The sequence below is a fragment of the Tachypleus tridentatus genome, chromosome 2, assembly GCF_004210375.1.
Source record: "Tachypleus tridentatus isolate NWPU-2018 chromosome 2, ASM421037v1, whole genome shotgun sequence".
Lineage (NCBI taxonomy): Eukaryota > Metazoa > Arthropoda > Merostomata > Xiphosura > Limulidae > Tachypleus > Tachypleus tridentatus.
Window position 1 is genome coordinate 86808693 of NC_134826.1, and position 21127 is coordinate 86829819.

The 21127-nt window shown below is 39.1% G+C and overlaps 1 protein-coding gene across 16 annotated transcripts in view; it reads right to left on the reverse strand.

The window, feature by feature from the left end:
- The window catches only part of LOC143244412 (CMP-sialic acid transporter-like), a 42261-nt gene extending 27764 nt beyond the window's left edge, over positions 1-14497 (reverse strand). Inside the window, exons 1-5 of one of the 16 annotated variants that reach the window (XM_076489015.1) lie at positions 13834-14156; positions 3469-3624; positions 2445-2640; positions 2281-2350; positions 282-625 (exon numbers count right to left, since the gene is read on the reverse strand). In XM_076489015.1, the coding sequence (XP_076345130.1) occupies positions 282-625; positions 2281-2293 (357 nt within the window). In that variant the 5' untranslated portion in view covers positions 2294-2350; positions 2445-2640; positions 3469-3624; positions 13834-14156. Of the gene's footprint in view, positions 1-281; positions 626-2280; positions 2351-2444; positions 2738-3468; positions 3635-13799 lie in introns of those variants that run through there. The other 15 variants (XM_076489010.1, XM_076489012.1, XM_076489016.1 and 12 more) reach the window with 15 other exon arrangements.
- Positions 14498-21127: the final 6630 nt, after the last annotated feature.

A 21127-nucleotide genomic window follows, 5' to 3' on the forward strand; every position in this document is an offset into this window, starting at 1 on the left:
CTTCAGCCATAGATTTATAAGAGCCACAGCAACAAACATTTGTATCTTGTATTTTATTCTATTCATTATAGCTCGGTAAATATGAAATAAGTATGTTACCATTTGAGAAGTTTCAAATGCTTGTTATTATTGTAATTGTACATTTATTTGTCATTAAAGTCCTACTTTGTGTTGAAATGATATATTAAAAGCACTCTACTCATCACAGTTATCCACACTTGATTTTAACTTGGACAAAAATGTGTAAAGAAAATTGTAATTAGTACAACTAGTTTTCATACCTGATAGGTTGCAGGATCTAGGTTAGATAAAGCAACCTGGACTAGATTATTCTGAATAGCATAAAGCCCAGCAGGTATTGCTAATTTCATGAATTCTTTTGGTTTATTCAGTATTTCCTTTCCAAATAGTACTTTCAACCTTCGTACACTCCACGCACAAGAGCGGAACAACATGACCACAGAAACACTCAATTTCACAAGTTCTGCAAGAAACACCAGAGTTGTAGGAAAATATAGAGGTCCTTGGGTCATCTGACGAACATATGATGTGAGCAAATTGTATAAAACTATGTTAGAACACATAGTGATGAGAAGACATGCCTTGACATTTGTGTCCTGATTACCTGCAAGCAAAATAAACACATTAGTCCTAAAATATACAAATCATTCACGTTTTATGAACAATCTTACCTTATACTAATCTCAATTATCCTTCAACTCTTATCTGGTTTATTAATGTTTACCAGTTTAGTTTGAGCAACAACAAGAATAACTTTTTAAAATAACAGTTACAATCATTGATGCTGCTGAAACTTAGCTCTATATAACATAACATTTATGTAGCAAGAGCCATTTGGTCCTATATGGTTTTCTCTGTATTAATCCTCATAAAAAACAATGAATAGAAAATATATTTATTAACAATTTAATTTCATACCAAAATACATATAAATATCCATTTCAAGAAACTTATCAACACATTAAATGAGAGCTAATAACCATCAACACAATCAAATGGTAATCTGTGATGACAAGAAAACCCACTTGTAGAGAAAAATATATAGGTAAAAACAGCTGGTAGAGCTTTCTCTACCCATATCAGCTGTTTTTACATATATAACAATCAATGGTAAATTCTAAGAAGTATCTTGAAATGGGCATCTGTATACAGAGCTCTCACCAACAATTAAGGCAGTTTATTTTTTCTTGATAAAAGAATTTGATTAACTGTTTGGAATTGAGCACAAAGCTTCAGAATGGGCTATCTTTGCTCTGCCAACCACTGGTATCGAAACTTGATTTCTAGAGGTGCGAGTCCACAGACATACTGCTGTGCCCCTGATAGAAAGTGATCTCGCTATGTTTATCCAAGGGATCAACAGAATAAACACCTCTCATCTATTCATACTTTCCTCTAAAACAAAATGACAAACCACAACATTTTGATTTGGGAAAGATGGGCTATGCTCCAGTAAAGACAGTTTTATTTTTATAACAAGGTGGAGGTCGGCACTTTATGTGATAATTTCAACAATTTCATGAAAAACGAAGGGGGCAGTCTAAACCTGTATTTACAACAAGAGTGGACGTGCAAGGATAGCCCTGATAGGACTATACATGGGACACATCTACCTCGTTATTTCAACTGTACATTTTTCTTTAAGCAACACCTTTTAAGCAAACAACAAAATACATATTGTGAAATATATGAGATTACATGAAATAACGTAATGTTTAAGGGCAGTAAAACATCTTTTGGCTCATCTAGATTATCCTGTACACTAAACTACATGTCTATGTGTACAGACTTATAACTAGTCCTTATCATTCAAGTATTTACTAAGCCTCCCCATAAATTAACTCTTTCCAGCCCTGTTAGAAATGTAAAACTGTCTTCTAAAGATGATTTCTAACCTGTCAAAATACATATTTTTTATCAACTGGTCTTACTGTTCTCACTATTATGAATACAAAAATAGGAAGAAGAAGACACATTAACACTAACAATTCTCTTAACAATACTATTTACCTAAACCTTTAACTATGCTATTATCACCTTGGCATAGTGATTTGTAATTTTGGCTCATACAGTAAAAAGTTGAAACTTTGATAAATCCACTGTAAATAGAGTAAGAGTGAAAATATGGTATTCTTAGCAACTGAAAATAGAAGGTAGTTTTTATATATAGTTAAGAAACCATACATGTACAAGTTGAGTAAAGGAAGATATGAGAAACTTGAAAAATAAAAAGTTGGAATTGTGTAGATGGTTACTCACAAAATAAAGACATTCTGCATGTGTGGTCAGTACTCTTCCTTCATAATACAGGTCAAAGGTTATGAGATATCTGAAAAGTAGAATGTGCAAAAACAATTTATTATAGATGAACATTAAGACAAAACAAATTCACTATCAAAATTTAATGATAAAGTAATGCATACTTATTATAAAGCAGTTTCCACTGTTAAATTGAAATATGTTTGAGATATGATGTATATTTTGCTTTCTTTATGTCTATTTCTATCACAGACTTCTCACATCAGTTTTTCTGCTAAGGTAAGTGGTAATGTCAGCCATAAATTGAAGACATTTTGAACAGTTGTCCAAAACACAGCCATTGATCAGAATTTAGCTGTCCTGCATAAAAAATGGTCATATGTTTGATATCCACTCATGCTTCCTCAAATAACTTGAGCCCACATCTTGGAAATATCATAAAACACTTGTCAACACTCTGATAAAAGAAAAAAATAATCAAAAACATTGAAAATTACCATACACAAGCCAGCTCAGGTCAAATGGTCATACACTCATGAAGTGTAGCTGAACTGACTGCTTGCCAAGTGTGGTACGTACAACATGCACAGTTTATAACAACAACAAAAAACAAAAAAAACTGATGTTGAGGTATTAATACACAAGTATAGATGAATCTTTAAAAACAAAGAATGCTAGTAGTGTGTTGTTTGGGCTGATGTATATTTCATTCATGAAAATATTACAGTTTTTTTTTTTTTAGTGTGAGGGTCCTTATATACTCCAGCTGATGAAACATAATAGCTATCACCACTCCTGACTAGTGTGTGTAGCTTTTACAGGTTGTAACAACTGTAGCTTGTTACAAGGGCATGATAAATTATCAAGAAATCATTTAACATTAAGATACCTCCACCTTCCAACATTATTAATCTGCAGAAAATAAAATTCCAATGAATGAAACAACATAAAACACACAATGTTAACAAATCGCACACTGAAAAAAAAAAATCATAAAAATGTGCTGACGAGTTCTCCTGTTTTCTCTTAAAAACATTGTCAGTTGAACTGTCTTTATATACTGAAAAGTTGAGATACCAAAGTACTTCATGACAGAAAATCTAAGGTGCAAACCAACAATAACATAATTACAAAAATGTTATAGTCAACAAACAGTTAAAATTAATAATTCATTGTTTAATACTGTACTTTCAGCATAGAGTGGTGGAGATTTTATGTCAAGTGAGAGGCAGAAAGGTCATTCTGTGCTTCACAGGTGGGCATCCTTTAACCATAGAGGTGTTGCCCAATTATGCATTGTCCTCTTCCCTAAAGATATTTGATATCTTCAGCCTGAAGGCTTTTCTGTAATAATTCCAAAGCATAGGCTTGCACTAGTATTTCTCAAGCTTAATAGGGTGGAAATACACTCCTGTATCTATAGTAGAAAAGTACCAAAATTTAGGAGCTATTTACACTTATGTTAGTGATTAATTTAAACTAAAACAGAAATGAGCAATTAAGAAAGGAAGTATTGTAGGAGAAAAAATAGAACTTAGCTCACATAATTCACAAAATTCAGACAAATAAAGCATGACTGACACTTGGCTTCTTTGATTATGGTTGGTTGGTTGATTTAGTGTTTTATGGCACAAAGCAGCTAGGCTATCTGCACCAAATATCCGATAAAAAGGTAAAAATAAACATAGTAAAATTCATAAAAGGAAATGAAGGTAAAACAAAACAGCATTGAAAAACAGAAAAAGCATAAAACCAATGTTGACACCTAGTCTACAATGTTAAGAGAGAAAGCAGAGTAAGGAAAGTTGTAAATGACTCTCTAGCATAATGGTAATGATCATAACCCACCAGGAAGACTAACAGATAAGTACAAGAACCACCGTCAGTCACCTGAAGTTAGTCTTTCCAGTCCTGGTTCTGGTTATGTGTCATAACAGCCATTATCAAATGGTAAAATAAAAAAAAGTTTTAAAAGACATGTAGCAAAATCGTAATAATAATTAGCCAAATGTCCAGTAAAAAGGTAAAAGTAAAGTAAATGTTGTAAAATTCATAAAAGGAAATAAAGGTAAAAACAAAACAGCAATTAAAAGCATAAAGTGGCATAAAACCAATGTTGACATCCAGTCTACAAAGTTGTAAAGGACTTTCTGTATCATAATGGTAATGATCATAACCCGCCAGAAAGACTAACTGGGTAATGTGTTATTATGGCCAGTACCAAAAGGTAAAGTAATAAAAGTGTTAAAAGATATGCAGCAAAATTGTAATAACAACTCGCCAGGACGACTAATGGGTAGTTCAAACGGATAGTACAAACAGCAACATTAGTCACCTGAAGTTGGCTTTTCCAGTCCTGGTGTCGAGTTATTTAATGTTCTGTCCATTTTCCAATTTCAAATTGAGCTAGAGAGATTTAGCCTCTAAAAGGGAACCACAATTAAAAAGGTGTAATGAATAAATATCAAACACTTAAATGAGATCAAAAAGATCAAAGGCCATTAAAAAACTAAAAACTTTATCAAGGTGGAAAGTGTCACCATCACCAATAACACTGTCCAATGTTACAAACAAACCCTGAGACAGAACATGTTTAAAATAGTGCTGTCGTTGAGAATCGTAAAGATCGCAAGAAAGTAAAATGTGGCTTACAGTGATCTGAGTGTCACACAAACTACACACTGGTGCATCAGTTCCAGATAAAAGAAAATGACAAGTCAAAAAACTGTGACCAATGCATAGTCTAATTAGAACAACTTCCTCCTTCTGAACCTTACGGAAGCTAGACGGCCAAAGCCCAATATAGGGTTTTATTTGGAAAAGCTTGTTGTCGCGTTGCTCACTCCAAGTGGACTGCCAGCTGACACGGAACGAAGCCTTGAATACAGGACCATAATCCATGTATGGAATAGGCACAGTGGTGATAGTGCCAGAGCAGATAGATTCAGCTGCCATGTCTGCAAGCTCATTCCCACGAATACCAAAGTGACCTGGTATCCATAAAAACTGGACAGAAGTAGATGTTAATGAGAAATGGGCCAGTTGGTTTTGAATATCAGAGAGAACAGGGTGCAAGCAAACGTGAAGTGATTCCAGGGCCAGTATAGAACTAAGCAAGTTAGTATAAATAGTGCAGTTGGAGTACTGCTTAGCTTCAATATGATCCACAGCAAGAGATATGGCATACAGTTTAGCAGTGAACACAGAAGCTGTAGAGGGGATTCTGCATGCAACCACTGAACTGCAACAAACCATGGCAGAGCTCACAGAATTACTGATTTGGAACCATCCACATAAATTGGAATGGAAAGATTGTTCGAAAGATGTTCAGTAAATAAAAGACAGTACTTCCAATCGGGAGTATCTGCCTTTCTCAGATGACTTAAAGAAAGGTCACATTTGGGGACTGTAATAAGCCATGGTGGGATGGGCTGGCCAGTGGATTCTGCAATGTTATCCAAGGACAGACACAATTCATCAAATTGCACCTGGATGTAAAGGCCAAAAGGAGCAATGGCAGATTGTCTGTTCTGAAAAAGTATGGCCCACTGAAGAAGGAAAACACATCTCCAGGTAGAATGCTTTGGTAAGGAACAAAGTTTCAAAGAATATTGTAAAGACAGTTGCAAACGGCGAAGGTGCAGAGAAGTTTTATGAGATTCTACGTATAAGCTTTGAACTGGGGAGGTACAGAAAGCCCCAGTGCAGAGTCAAAGTCCTTGATGATGAGTGGGGTCAGTAAAACTTCACCAATATGGAGTTCAGGATCAGGGTGAATATCCCGTTGGCGGCAAAAGTGCATGCAAACGGTTTTAGAGAGAAAGAAAATAAAGCCGTTCGCCATGGTCCACTTCAGTACGTGATTGAGGGCAGTTTGTAGTTGCCGCTCAATATATCTCGTGTTCAACGACTGACACGAGATGTGAAAGTTGTCGACATAGAGCCCGTTTGCAACAGTGAGAGGTAGTTATTCAGTGATGGCGTTTATCTTTATACTGAAAAGTGTGACATTCAAAACACAGCCCTGAGGGACCCCAAGTTCCTGTAGAAAAGAACAGGAAAGTGTCGAACCCACATGAACTTGGAATCTCCTGTCCATTGAAAAATTTTTAATAAACATGAGTAAATGGCCACATAACATATATATATGGAAATCTCACAAAATGCCATACCTCCATGTTGTGTCATAAGCCTTCTCAATGTCAAAGAATATTGATATGAGATGTTGTTTGAGAAAGGCTTCTCTGATTGATGTTTCAAGTCGATGGTGATGTAAATATAAAAACGAAGATATTTTTCAGCAGTGTAACCCCATCTTTGCGAGTGGAAATGCGCTTCACTGCAGAAACTCCTTGAGTGGCGAAACCAGCGAGAATCTCTCACTCAGGAACATTCTTCAAATCCCTCACAACAATAACTCCTCGTGATGAATTCAAGATAGCATGAGAGGTAACCACAATAGGTACATCCCCAATTGCCTTTGAATTCAAGAGGAGTTCACTCTGTTGGGATGTGGATGTTTCAACCAATATGTCTCCAGATCGAAGCTCCTTTACTGACTTTGGAGAGCCAGCAAGTCCCTCTAGTCCCTTCTGAATAAAAAAGGGGGACATTTGCCCTAAAGGTAGTTTGAAGGAATCTTGGGATCTTTCCCAACCTTAGAGAAAGGTAAGATAATAGCCTGGCACCAGGCATTAGGAAAAACATTCTCCTGTCAGATCCAGTTACAAACAATTAGAAGAATATCAAGAGAAGCAGGAGACAGATAGCGCAGCATGTCATAGTGTAATCATCAGGTCCAACAAATGTACTGCCAGACCGATGGAGAGCCATTTTCAGTTCCACCAGTGTATTGGGACGATTATAGTAAAAAAAAAAAAAAGTCACTTCGAAAATAAAGAGGTGAACGCTCTGCCCAAGTCTTGATGGCCAAGAAGGTGGAGAAACAAGCAGAAGTGCTAGATACCGGCAAAAGCTTTCACCTGGAGTATCGGCGATGCTCTGGACATCAGGTACCTCTTGGCCATCAGAGAGTAAGATCGAGAGGGGGACAGAATTGTAGTGTCCACTGACCTTTCAAATCCTGTCCCATATGACCTTGGAACTGGTGGTAGAAGATATGCTGGTTGTGAACTTAATCCAAGACTCCTTCTGGCTTTGAAGTCTTACCGACAAAGCATGTGCATGGGCCCATTGGAAAGAATTCCAGGCCCGTTTTTGAGCCTTCTGTGCAATGTGGCAGGCAGGATTCCACCACGGACGAGGATATCGTGGAAAACGTGTCGAGGTTTTAGGAATACACTGAGCAGCTGCATGTGTAATACAGTTAGTTACCACTGCTACACAGTCGTCTATTGATGGCTGATTTACGATGGCAGGATCAAGTTCTGCGAGAGCAGTGAAAGTGGACCAGTCTGTCTGATCCAGCTTCCACTGGGGAACGCGGGTAGGGTAGCATCGACCACGGCCAGTCTCTCTAACAGTATAGGAAAAGGATCACTGCTTAGTGGATTATTGTAAACCCTCCATGAAAAATGGGAAAATAATGAAGGGGAGCAAACTGAGAGATCAATAGCAAAAAAGGACTGACTAGGTGCATGAAAATAAGTGGAAGAACCAGTATTGAAAAGAGAAAGATTGTGATCAGAGATCATACACTCTACAGAGCGACCCCTCCTATCAATAACAGCACTTCCCCAGAGGGGATGATTCCATTAAAGTCCCCCAGGATTAGAAATGGAGATGGCAACTGTTCAATGAAAGCATCAAGGTCTGATTGATCATATGTCTCTCTAGGGGACAGGTAGAGAGAACAAACAGTGATGGTGTGACCCAAGGAAACATGGATGGCTATGGCCTCCAAAGGTGTGTTGAGCACATGCTGATCAACCAACAGTGCCATCTCTCCATGTACTCATATATCACACAGCCGTCATTTCTGTACAGAGAAAATTGCTTCTCTGTTTGTTTGTTTTGGAATTTCGCACAAAGCTACTTGAGGGCTATCTGTGCTAGCCGTCCCTAATTTAGCAGTGTAAGACTAAAAGGAAGGCAGCTAGTCATCACCACTGCCAACTCTTGGGCTACTCTTTTACCAACAAATAGTGGGATTGACCGTCATATTATAACGCTCCCACGGCTGATAGGACGAACATGTTTGACGTGATGGGGATGCGAACCCACGACCCTCAGATTAGGAGTTGCACGCCTTAACACGCTTGGCCATGCCGGGCCCAAAGAAAACTGCCAAAAGGTGACTGTATCAGCAGGTTTCAGAAATGTTTCTTGTAAGGAAAGACATACAGGATGGTAGGAGGCAATCAATGTTTTGATGTCATCCAGATTAAAAAACATAAATCTCAACAGTTCCATTGTACCAAAGTGGCCATTTTTAATGGCGGGTAGGTGAAGTGGCTGGAGAACCCTTCTGTTTACAACCATGTCTTTTTTCCTTACTGTCCTTATTAGGAGGAGGTCTATCGACCTCCATAGATCCTACCCTTTGTCGATTGGGCAAGTCTTTGTTGTTGGAAGGGGATTCCAGTGACTGAGGATGCGAACAAATGATTGTTTTGCATCTTGGGGTGGGAGAAAAAGATGTATCTGAAGAAATGGCTGTATTTGAAACCAAAGGATATGGATCTTGGTGTTTGTTGGAATGTATGGGAGGAACAGAGATGGGTGTTGAAGTTGATTCATCAGTCTTTTTAACCATGGAGGACAAAAGGCTTTTCATTTGTTTTCAAAATGATTCTCTTGGAGAAACAGAGAGATCTATCTGCACTCCCACTGTAGTTGTGGAATGAAGTGCAGCACCATATGTCCGAGATCAAGTGGCAGACAGCAATTTCTGAGCCTCAGGATAACTCATGTCATGAGTCGTTTTCAAATGCTGCACCTCTTTTTCCTCCAACCATTTTGCGTAAGAACGAAAGTAGGAAGGGTGAAAACCATTGCAGTTGACACAATGTGGGTCTGTGTCACACTCATAGGCATCGAGCACATGACAGGGAACCATGACATGACGTCTTTAAGTGGCCAAACCTCTGACATTGGAAACATCTGAGAGGGTTTGGAATGTAAAGCCATACCCTGCAATTTAGATAACGTGCCTTGATGATGGAAGGTGCACGTGGTGATGTAAATATCAAAATGAGGATATTTTTCAGCAGTGTAACCCCATCTTTGCGAGTGAAGATGGACCTCACTGCAGAAACTCCTTGAGTGGAGACACCAACAAGAATCTATGACTCGGGGACATTCTTCAAATCCCTCTCAACAATAACTCCTCGTGATGAATTCATGGTAGCATGAGAGGTAACCACAATAAGTACATCCCCAATTGCCTTTGAATTCAAGAGGAGTTCACTGTGTTGGGATGTGGATGTTTCAACCAATATGTCACCAGATCGAAGTTTCTTTACTGACTTTGGAAAGCCAGTAAGTCCTTCTTGTCCCTTCTGAATAAAAAAGGGGGACATTTGCCCTAAAAGTTTTTCTGAAAGAGAATGTAATATAAGAAAATGAGATACAAGTGTTACAGATGTTGAAGATTGCTGCTCAAAGTCTTCAAGATGTGGTCGTTTACCTACTGACTGTGTTTTCACTATTTTATTTAAATTTTTCGTAGGAGGATCCATAGGAAAAAAGAGGAAAATTTCGGTACCCACTGACCCCACCCACCTTGGAGACCTACGAGGGGATGTACTACAATGTCATGCAAGGACAGTGCAGCAACACCAGGGTTTTGTGAGCGCTATACCCAAACACCAGCATCAGACACAATGTCCACAACACCCATTGAGAACTTCCAACACTGGTACTTTTTTGACTCTAGCCCAAATGAACCAGCCGATTGACCCAAGGGGGCCACCCAAAAGCTGCCCGTCTACAGGAATTCAAGGCCAAAGTGGTGTGTTAGGGTTGGACCCCTCAACCACCAGGATCCTCTCTTCCCCATCACAGGTTGCCATGCATGGCAAACATGTGGGTGGATGTTTCAATCCTGGAAGAGGTAACCAGAAATAACAGAACCTTTCCAGGGAGGTCCCCTCATCACATACAGAAATCCACACCAAGGGGTCTATGATTATGACAACTTTTATAATATTTCGTGATTGTGTGATAAAACAATAAAAAAATTATAATTTCAAACAGAGAACTTAAATATATTGAAAAATTTAATTTAGGTCAAACAATTGGCTATCTAGTGAGATACACAAGTGCCTCGATTATCCACAAGTTTTTCTTTGCTTTCCCCTGGATCATCATGGATAATCAAGGTACCACTGTGTATTTATTTACTTTCACAGCAATGAGTACACGCTAACTATCACATGATATCAACAACACTTTGTAATATTGCCTGAACAAACTGCCTTTGGTCACATCTGAGTCTGAGCATGTTCTCTAATTGGTTGAATTTAGAGAAGAAAAACAAAAGTTTTCAAAGTTGGTAAAGTATTGTACAATCTGGGAAAGAAAAAAAAAAGTGCTGAATTTAACACCACACTCCAAGAAAAAAAAGAAGTTTGATTTAGGTTTCAAGAAACACAAAAATAGTTTCAGATTTCCAAGAAACAAGAACTATTCTAGATTCCAGTTCAATTTATCGTAGCTTTACACATGAATAAATGGGATAAAATACCACATGTTGTGAAGAAATGTTTAGTCACAAAGGTGACCTGACACCCAGAATTTGTTTAGGTATACATTAAATACACAAGTTTTTACATGCATAAAAATGCAAGTATAGTCTTGCTTCTGAGAAGGTAAATACATTGTCACTGTTAACACATTATAATTACCTTCTGAGAAGCAAGACTTGAGCAAACAACTGGGATAAGGTCAAAAATAATATTCTTAAATAATAAATATCCAGTTAACACAGTAATATAATTATAACTTATTAACAACTTAAAAAACACAGTTATGAAATACTTGATGTCACTATTTGTAAGCTTTTATGATTGGTTAATTGTAATAAAGTGATGAGTCTGATGGATAACCAAGTAGAAAATTCCAATAACCACCTAACTTCCTTTCAAAATCTGTCTCCACCTGAGATACAAACAGTTGTAGAGATATGATAATGATGCTACATTGTACAAATTTCTAAGTATCAGTCAGGTTTCATGTTCTTAAGTTTTAAACTAATGCATTGTGACTAACCTTAGAACTTATAAGTAGTGTAGAAATGCATGTGTCTCTGCTATACACCTAAGACTAGTTGCAGGATTGTTTTCAATTCCTATATGTTTTGAAAGCAGAACATTTTAACTGAACCCATTACAAGTTTGGATCATTAGAAACTACAATGAGTGGCATTTCATTAAAAAACAGGAACACTGTAGCATTATTAAGGAATCCTATATTTTAATGAGGTTAAATGGTAAAATTTAAAGTATCATTATTATAAAACTTGAAGTTTGTTTTTACTTGTTGATGAACACTAATTCTGTGTCTACATCAGTTATTAAAACTTCCACTATGTATCTGTGTCCCTATTTCTCTCTCTCTTTAATCTTAACTACATGTTCATAATTTCCATACAATAAAAACTGAAGGCCATTCACTTGGTAGTAAGTACCACAAAACCCTAGAATTTGTTTGATTTGTTCTGAATTTTGCACAAAGTTACAGAGGGTTATGGGTACAAGCTGTCCTCAATTTAGCAGTGAAAGACAAGAGGGAAGGCAGCTAGTCATCACCACCCACCACTAACTCGAGAGCTGGTCTTTTATCAATGAATGATGGCATTGGCTGTTATACTACAATGCCTCAATATCTGAAAGGGCAGGCATATATGGTGGGATGGAGATTTGAGCTTGCAACCCTCAAATTATGAATCAAGTGCCCTAACCACCTTGCCATGTTGAGCCATAAAATCTTTAGAAATAGCATAAATAGATAAGATTTCAAACTCTCTCCATACTGTTACACTCCATTTTAAAAATTACTTCAGTGTCTTATTTCCATCTCCAAGCAATTTCCTCTAAAATCCTATTAGGGTGCCAGGGAGAGTCAAAGTTTCTCAACCACTTTTATGTCTGTAAAACTATGTTTCATCCCAGAGATTGATTCATCCACTTCTCAAAATTCTTTGCTTCTTTTATACTCTTAAATGACTGTATTTTTATGAAATATTCTTTAAGTTTAATTTTAACAAAACAGTGAAATTAGACAAGTTCAAATTTACAAAAAAGAATTCATTCTCTATTGGATTTGTAAAAACCCAAAAGTTTGTGTGTTCAAAATATCTGCTACTATTTAACATAAAGATTATCCTAGTATATATATATTTATAATGTCATCTGAAAAAAAATAATGTTGATATCAAAGCTGTTTTATGTGAGGTTATCATAACTGAATTATAAGTGCAATTTTAAGACCCCTTTTTGTCCCTAAACATTATATCATAGAGGAAGCCATTTAAAACAGAAAATTAGCAACAAATTAATTTTCAAAAAAGAACTAGTTTTACATGGAGTTCAGAATCCAATCCTTTTACACTATTTGTATTTGGAGGGCAGGGTGGAATATGTTTTAAAACATAAAAAAGGCAAAGGGTGTATATAAACAATGTGGAGACACTCATAATTTGTAGAATTGTGGGATTCCTGTCTCATCCTGGTTCCCTCCCTTCCCCCTTAAGATTACAGATGGTGTAATTTTAAGTAAGAAAAAATAATATGGACTCTTAAAATGTTTGCCAATTTCATTCGTTTACAACATTTTGGAGATGTACACTTTTATTTCATTGTATACATCATTAATTATATTACATTTAGAGTACTGTGTATCAAAATGGAAACACCGATTTTCTTTTTTCTTTTTTTACATACTTAATGATATAACAGTAGTACTAAGGGATGGAAATATAGCTTTTGGTAAGATAGGAATCACCTTCAGCTAATATTTTTTTCTAATAGGGCAGATGGCATTTATAACTAGTTACCTTCCGATGTGGTGGATGGAGAAAATTTAAGTTAAAAAAATTATAATCACAAAGCTGTCTTTATATGTTTTTGTTTTTTAAAGTTTAATTTGGTGGGTGGAACACCAAAGTAGGGTGCCAACACGCCCCTTAACCTTAAAATGTTAAATTTATGTTAGCCACAAATTCTTATTTTTGATAAATTAGGGGTAATATGAGCAGATACTAATTTAAAATGGATTAAATGATAAAAAAGCGATGATAAGCACATAAAAATAGTGGAACTTTCCTAAAAGTCTTAATGTATGGCTACAAAATACAATTAAGGATAAGAAATATGTAACAAGCTTCAGGTTTCTACATTTTCCATTAGTATTACTCTATGAGGCCGAAGTCTTATAGCTAACATCTTACGATAAATGCTCTAAACAAAATAAAACTAACAAATGCTATAAGGATTTTAGTCTGAAGTTCGTAACTAATTTCTTCTGAGAAATGATAACTAAATAAAATATCGAGAAAACCAAACTGACAGATAGAGATTAAATAACAGTTCATGTTAAAACACAAGAAAACAACATACTGTATAAAAAGATTAACGGCAAATGTTAAATAACCTGTTAAAACAAACCCCACGTTGACCTAGCTCAATTCTTAATCGATCCCGCCTCGAACACGGTCAAAACCTCTACACTTCGTTCCACATTGCGAGATATTCCAATATCACCCGGAACATAACATATATATAATCTTCATTTTGTTGATTCGATAAAGTTCTCACTCGCTTCTAACAATAACTGAAAATTTATCCTACTTTTTCAACAAAATAACTTCACCTAAACTCTTCACGTGTACTTCATGAGCAATGATGTATTTTCAGATCGTGAAATAAGTGTTAATTTTATTTTAAAAAATGGTTTCTTAAAGCTGTAGTATAATTTTCCGTATTTAATATTTTAGCAGTAAAGTTAGAAAAAATACCATTACTGTACAGATAATAATAATATTTTATATTTCAGTCAACATTTTACTTTTTCGGTAGTCCTGACATGGCCAGGCGGTTAAAGTACTCACTTCGTATTCGAAGGATCACGGGTTCAAATCCTCATCGCACCAAATATACTGACAGTTTTAGCCGTGGGGGCATTATTATTATATAATGTCGCGATTAATCCCACTATTCAGTGGTAAAAGAGAAACTTAAAAGTTGGGGGTGATACACTGCTAAACTAGGGATGACTAACGTAGATAGACCTCGTGTAGCTTTTCTCGAAATTCAAAAACAAACGAACATGTATCTCAGAACGACTGATATGAGTATTAACACTTACTGATAAGGAAAAAACAACGTTTCGATCTTCCTAAGTCATTTTCAGGTTAAGAAACAGAGAGTGTTTGAATGTGACCGTTGACGGACACGCATCTTAGAACGAAAGTATAAACGGGTATCGGATTTTAGGGGACGTTGCAGGTGATTTTAGGTTATTAATTAGTTTCTTTGTTTTTGAATTTCGCATAAAGGTACTCGAGGGCTATCTGTGCTAGCCGTCCCTAATTTAGCAGTGTAAGACTAGAGGGAAGGCAGCTAGTCACCACCGCCAACTCTTGAGCTACTCTTTTACCAACGAATAGTGGGATTCACCGTCACATTATAACGCCCCCACGGCTGAAAGGGCGAGCATGTTTGGCGGGACGGGGATGCGAACCCGCGACCCTCATATTACGAGTTGCACGCCTTAACACGCTTGGCCATGCCGGGCCATTTATTAATTAGTATCGGAATAATAGTGTTCCCTTTTTTTGGTTTAAGTTGCTGTATAAGTAGGGCTTTTTGATTTTGCGTTTGTTTGTATTTGTTTACCTCATTAATATCCGAAGTAGATCAGTTTAATCAAGTGTTTCATACTGGGATAAGTTCTATATATGGGAATATTAATTAGTTCCTTACCACCATAATAGGTTTCTAAGGGATTTAGGGTTCCTGTATGTATCGGTGAGACAACAACAAGCAGTGCGTTGATTTTTTTGTCGTCGTCGTCATCTGTGCCCGATACGGGAGTTCATGTATGTTTCACCGTGTGCTGCATCGTGTTCCATTAAGTGTGTGCAGGGAACTGCCGTGTGTGCATAGACATGAGAATGCCGGTTCCAAACTTTATTACTGTTCACGTCTTCCAGGTAATGTGTAATTACCCAGGCATGTGGCTGTTGTGCCGCTACTGTGGCCTCGAGGGCCACCTGCTCAGTGACTGCCAGACTCTGCGGTGCGACAAGTGTCTGGCATATGGACACACAGAGAGTGACTATGACATCAAGTGTGAAAATTGTAATGGTGACCACAAGTCATTGCATTTCCCGAGGCGTAGGGCAACATACGCCGTGGTGGCTGTGGGGCAGCTGCGTGTTAAGAAGGGGGAAGGAGTGAGGGCTTCCACCGTCCTGCCCCCAAAACCAATACCTACCGGGGGTGGGGCCTCTGTGAAGGCTCAGGCCTCAGAGTCAGGTGGTGAGAGGGTTGGAGCTGCTTTGACACTCACACTCTTGCTGCCCCAGTAAGTGTCAGGCTGGGATTCTCTGAGGAGGGTCAAGCCCCTCTGTTCAGGGCATGTCAGCTAGAGGAGATGGTGCCTCCAAGGTAGCCCAGGCTTCCCCTACTGGTGAGGATGTGGCTAGGGGTTCTGAGGGACCCCTGCTCAGACCTTGGGTGTTGTGGGTCTTCTGGCCCTTTTCCCTGCAACCATTGCAAACACCACTCCTGCGTTGGATGAGCTACCGTCACCTAGCTCGTTCAACTGTCTAGTCAACTTCCCCAGTCTGGACTTACCTGTTGTGCAGCAGCAATGGTGGTGTCTGATGGCCTCAAGAAGCCACTCGGCCTCCACCTCAGTCTATACAGTTGAAGCACCAGCATCACCGATTCATCCCTCAGGACTGGTAGATGGGTTTCTCCTACATCAGTTTGAACATTCGGGGAATGCGTAGCATTGCCAAGTAATTCTATGCATTTTCCCTCTTCAAACTCTTTGTGGTTGATGCTATATTCCTGCAAGAGACTCATTTTGCCTCTCAGAGGGACCACTTTTCGTTCCTTTCACGCTATCCTATCTGCGCCTTGTGGTCGTTTGGCACAACACGTGTGCATGGTGTGGGCATACTTTTTCACCCACACTGGCACCATCCTCGCGTCACATAGTGATGCTGAGAGGCAGGTCGTGAGCTTTGTTGTGTCACTGTGGTCGTAAAATTCGTCTTGTTAATGTCTATGCACCTGTTCAATCTGGGAATGTGTAACCCTTTTTCTCAGGCTTGGACAGGTTCTTGATAACGCAGGCCAATACCATTCTCGGTGGTGACTTCAGCTACATCCTGGATCCCCACCTCGACAAGATTGGAGGGAATCCTCTTTCTGGTGATTAGTATACGCAGCTCTGCATGCAGTGCTGTCAGATTTTGAATTTTCCAATGTCTGGCGTGTGTTGCATGGATCTGCCTTTATAGCCACTTGGACTAGTCAGGGCGTTTCTTGTCGCCTTGACAAGTTCTATGTAACACCTGCCCTTCAGCAGAGCCTTAGCAGGGTTGCAGTTCACCGGGCTAGGGATGTCTCATTTTATCTGTCCAACCATCAGACACTTCTCACCACATTCCGGGGTTTACTCCCCGTTTTTTGGGGCCCTGGTATGTGGAGACTCAATGTCCCCCTCCTTGCTGAAAATGAGTTGATTGCCTTTATCTGGGAACTTTGTTTTGTCGAGTCTGTTGATGGGTCCTGGTAGGTGGGTTGCAAGGAAGCCTCTGCCTCCTTGTTGAGGCAAGTTGGCATGCGGCATTCGCGAGCCCGCCTCTTGGCATTGCAAGGTAATCATGACATCTTAGCTGCCTTGCTCTGGGGCAGGCCAATAGATTACTGGGTTATCTCAGACACTGAGAACCTTTGCAGTGAAATAGATTTGGATTATTCCAAACTATTCCATGCAGTGAGTGTCTAGTCTGATGGAATCTCTTAATCCCAGAAATGTTACACGAGTTCCACTGTGCAAGCCACAGGAGATGGCCAAGCTCAAACACATCTACAGTCTGGTGTTGGAGAATGGTCAATCATCATCTGACATTTCTGACATTCTAGACGCGTGCCTCAGCTATTACTACTGTTTATATTTGGCCTCACCCTTGGACGAGGGGTTGTGGAACAACATTACTCAGTTTTTGCCCTCCCTCAACTGGACTGCTGATGGAATTCTACCGTCACGTATGGTATGTTGTCGGACCCTATTTTGTCAGACTTTTTACCAGCTGTCTGGTCACCTGAAATGCTGAATGGGTTTATTACTCTTATCTGTAAGGATTTCAGCCAGTCTAAAGATCTTTCCTCGTGATATCCCATATCTCTCCTGCAAAGATTATTTCTCAAGTCCTGTGTGCCTGTTTGGGTGTGGTTATGCCTTCTTTGGTTTACTGCACACAGACATGTGGCGTGCAGCGCAGAAGCAGAAAACAAAATATGGTGCTTCTCAGGAACCTGTTCCATTACATCCCTTGACCAGAGCATAACTTTTGATCATGTTAACCACAAATTTTTGTGGTTCTTTCTGGAGAGGTGGGGCCTTCTTCCTGTTTTTGTTCAGTACGTGCAAGCAGGCTCTTGATTAACAGATACCGGACATCTTTCTTTCCCATTTTGCAGGGATCCCATCAAAGTTGTCCATTGTCCGCTTCACTCTATGGATTGGTGATCCACTGTCTGCTCTCTTATCTGTATCACTCGGTCTCGGTACGTGGCCTCCAGTTGCCGGGAGATACGAATGTCAAATATGTTTCTCATGCAGACAACATGAACCTGTTCCTTAAGAACTCGACATCCTTAGGTTTGGCACTGGCCATTGTCCACCATTAATCTCAGGCCAGCACTGCCCAATGCAACTATGCCAAGTCTCGGGTTCGGTGGTTTGGCAAATGGGCCTTCTCTGCCGACTCCCCATTTGGACTGGACTGGACCTCCTCCCCAGTCAGTTGCTTTGGGGTTCGTTTTCTCGCATATCTCGAAGTTGCTTGAGGAGAGGTGGTGCAGCGTGTCAATTCGGAAGTGCACGATTACCACTACTGCCCTGCTAACTTGTTTGGCAGAACAGAAGTGATGAGGAGGGTACTCCCCTTGGTCTGGTACCTTGAGACTGTTCTCCCTATAGATAACTTCACTGAACGGACTGTTGAGCCCCATGTCTTCACCTTCCTGTGGGGTGACAAGCCTTGGACTATATCTCGGCTTTCTTTGACACTGCTGCCTCGCAGGGGAGGACTGAGCATACCATGTGCCCAAACTCAGTGTCTTTCTCTCTTACTGTCTACCACCTTTTGCTATCTGTCCTTCGAGGGTCATCCATGTTGCCACCTCATTAGATTCTTGGTTAGCACGGGACACAGGCTCTTTGTTGTTCCACTGGGCCTGCAAACACCGGTGTCGTTTGAGCCTTCTTCCTGGTGTGTCGACGCTGCTGCAGCGTTACGGCGATGTCGTGCTGTTTCAGCCGATGTTCCGACGGACTCCCGTTCCCTCTACCGTCTGCTGGCCCCGGAATGTACCCACAGGATTGAGCAACACCACCCTGCTCTGTCGTGGGACATTATTTTAGGCCGCGTCGCGCTGCGTTATCTTCATAGCATTCTCTAGGCTTTCAACTAGCGCATTTTGTATAAAATCCTTCCGGTGAAGGATTGATTGATTGATTGATTTAGTGTTTTATGGCACAAAGCAGCGAGGCTATCTGCGCCAGACATTCGGTAAAAATGTAACAAAAAATAAATAAAAAAATGTAGTAATAGACATAAATGGAAATGAAGGTACAACAAAAAAGTATAAAACCAATGTTGACACCTAGTCTACAATGTTAAGATAGAAGGCAGAGTATAAAAAGTTGTAAAGTATTTACTCTAGCAAAAAGGTAATGATCATAACCCGCCAGGAAGACTAACAGCTAAGGTCAAGAACCACCGTCAGTCACCTGAAGTTGGTCTTTCCAGTCCTGGTTCCGGGTTATGTGTCATAGCAACCAGTATCAAAATGTAAAAGAATAGAAGTTTTAAAGGATACATAGCAAAATTGTAACAATGAGTAGCCAAATGTCCAGTAAAAAGATAAAGTCAAGTAAATGGAGTAAAATTTGTAAAAGTAAATAAAGGTAAAAACAAAACAGCAATTAAAACAGAAAATGGTGTAAAAACCAATGGTGACATTCAGTCTTCAAAGTTGTAAAATATTTACTCTAGCAAAATGGTAATGATCATAACCCGCCAGGAAGACTAACAGGTAAGTTCAAGAACCACCGTCAATCACCTGAAGTTGGCCTTTCCAGTCCTGGTTCGGGGATATGTGTCATAGAAGCTATTATCAAAATGTAAAAAAATAAAAGTTTTAAAAGACACTCCGCAAAATGGTAATAATGAGTAGCCTAATATCCAGTAAAAAGATAAAAGTCAAGTAAATGGAGTAAAATTTGTAAAAGTAATTGAAGATAAAAGCAAAACGGCAATTAAAACAGAAAATGGCGTAAAAACTAATGTTGACATCCAGTCAACAAAGTTGTAAAGGACTACCTGTAACAGAATGGTAATGATCATAACCCGCCAGGAAGACTAACAGATAAGTATAAAAACCACCGTCAGTCACCTGAAGTTGGTCTTTCCAGTCCTGGTTCCGGGTTATGAGTCAATATGGCCAGTACTAAAAAGTTAAGTAGTAAAAGTGTGAAATGATATGCAGCAAAAGTATAATAACAACTCGCCAGGACGACTAACGAGTAGTTCAAACAGTAGCGTTAGTCACCTGAAGTTCGCCTTTCCAGTCCCGGTGTCGAGTTATTTAATGTTCTGGCCATTGTCCAATGTCAAATTGAAGGAGAGAGATTAAAACTGTAAAAAAAGGAACCACAATTAAAAGGTGTAATGAATAAATATGCAACACTTAAATGAGATTAAAAGATTAATGGCCATTAAAAAATTAAAAACATTATCAAGGTGGACAGAGTCATCATCACCAATAACTCTGTCCAATGTTACACACTGACCCTGGGAAAAATATGTTTAAAATATTGCCGTCGTTGAGAATTGTAACGATGGCAAGAAAGTAAAACGTGGCTGATAGTGATTTGAGTGTTACACAAACTACACATTGGTGCATCAGTTCCAGATAAAAGAAAATGATGAGTTAAAAACTGTGACCGAACTTTACGGAAGCTAGATGGCCAAAGTCAATTTTGGGTTTGATTTGAAAAGTTTGTTGTCACGTTGCTCACTCAAGCGAACTGCCAGCTGGCACGGAGCCGAGCCTTGAACACAAAACCATAGTCCATGTACGGAATAGGCATAGGAGTGATGGTGCTGAAGCAGACATATTTAGCTGCCATGTCTGCAAGCTCGTTCCCGCGAATACCAACAGGCCTGGTATCCAGAAAAACTAGATTGAAGTAGCTGCTAATGAGAAATGGGCCAGTCGGTTTCGAATATCAGCGAAAATAGGATGTGAGCTAACGTGTAGCGATTCCAAGGCAAGTATAGAACTAAGCAAGTAAGTATAAATAGTGCAGTTGGAGTACTGCTCAGCTGCAATATGATCCAGAGCAAGAGATATAGCATACAGCTCAGCAGTGAACACAGAAGCTGTAGAAGGGATTCTGCGCACAACTACTGACCCATAGCAAACCATAGCAGAGCCCACTGAATTACCTGATTTGGAACCATCTGTATAAATGGGAACTGAATGATTGTTTGAAAGATATTCATTGAATAAAAGACGGTGCTTCCAATCTGGAGTATCTGCCTTTTTTAGGTGACTGAAAGAAAGGTCACATTTGGGGGGTGTAATAAACCATGGTGCGATGGGACAACCTGTGGAATCTGCAATGTTATCCAAGGACA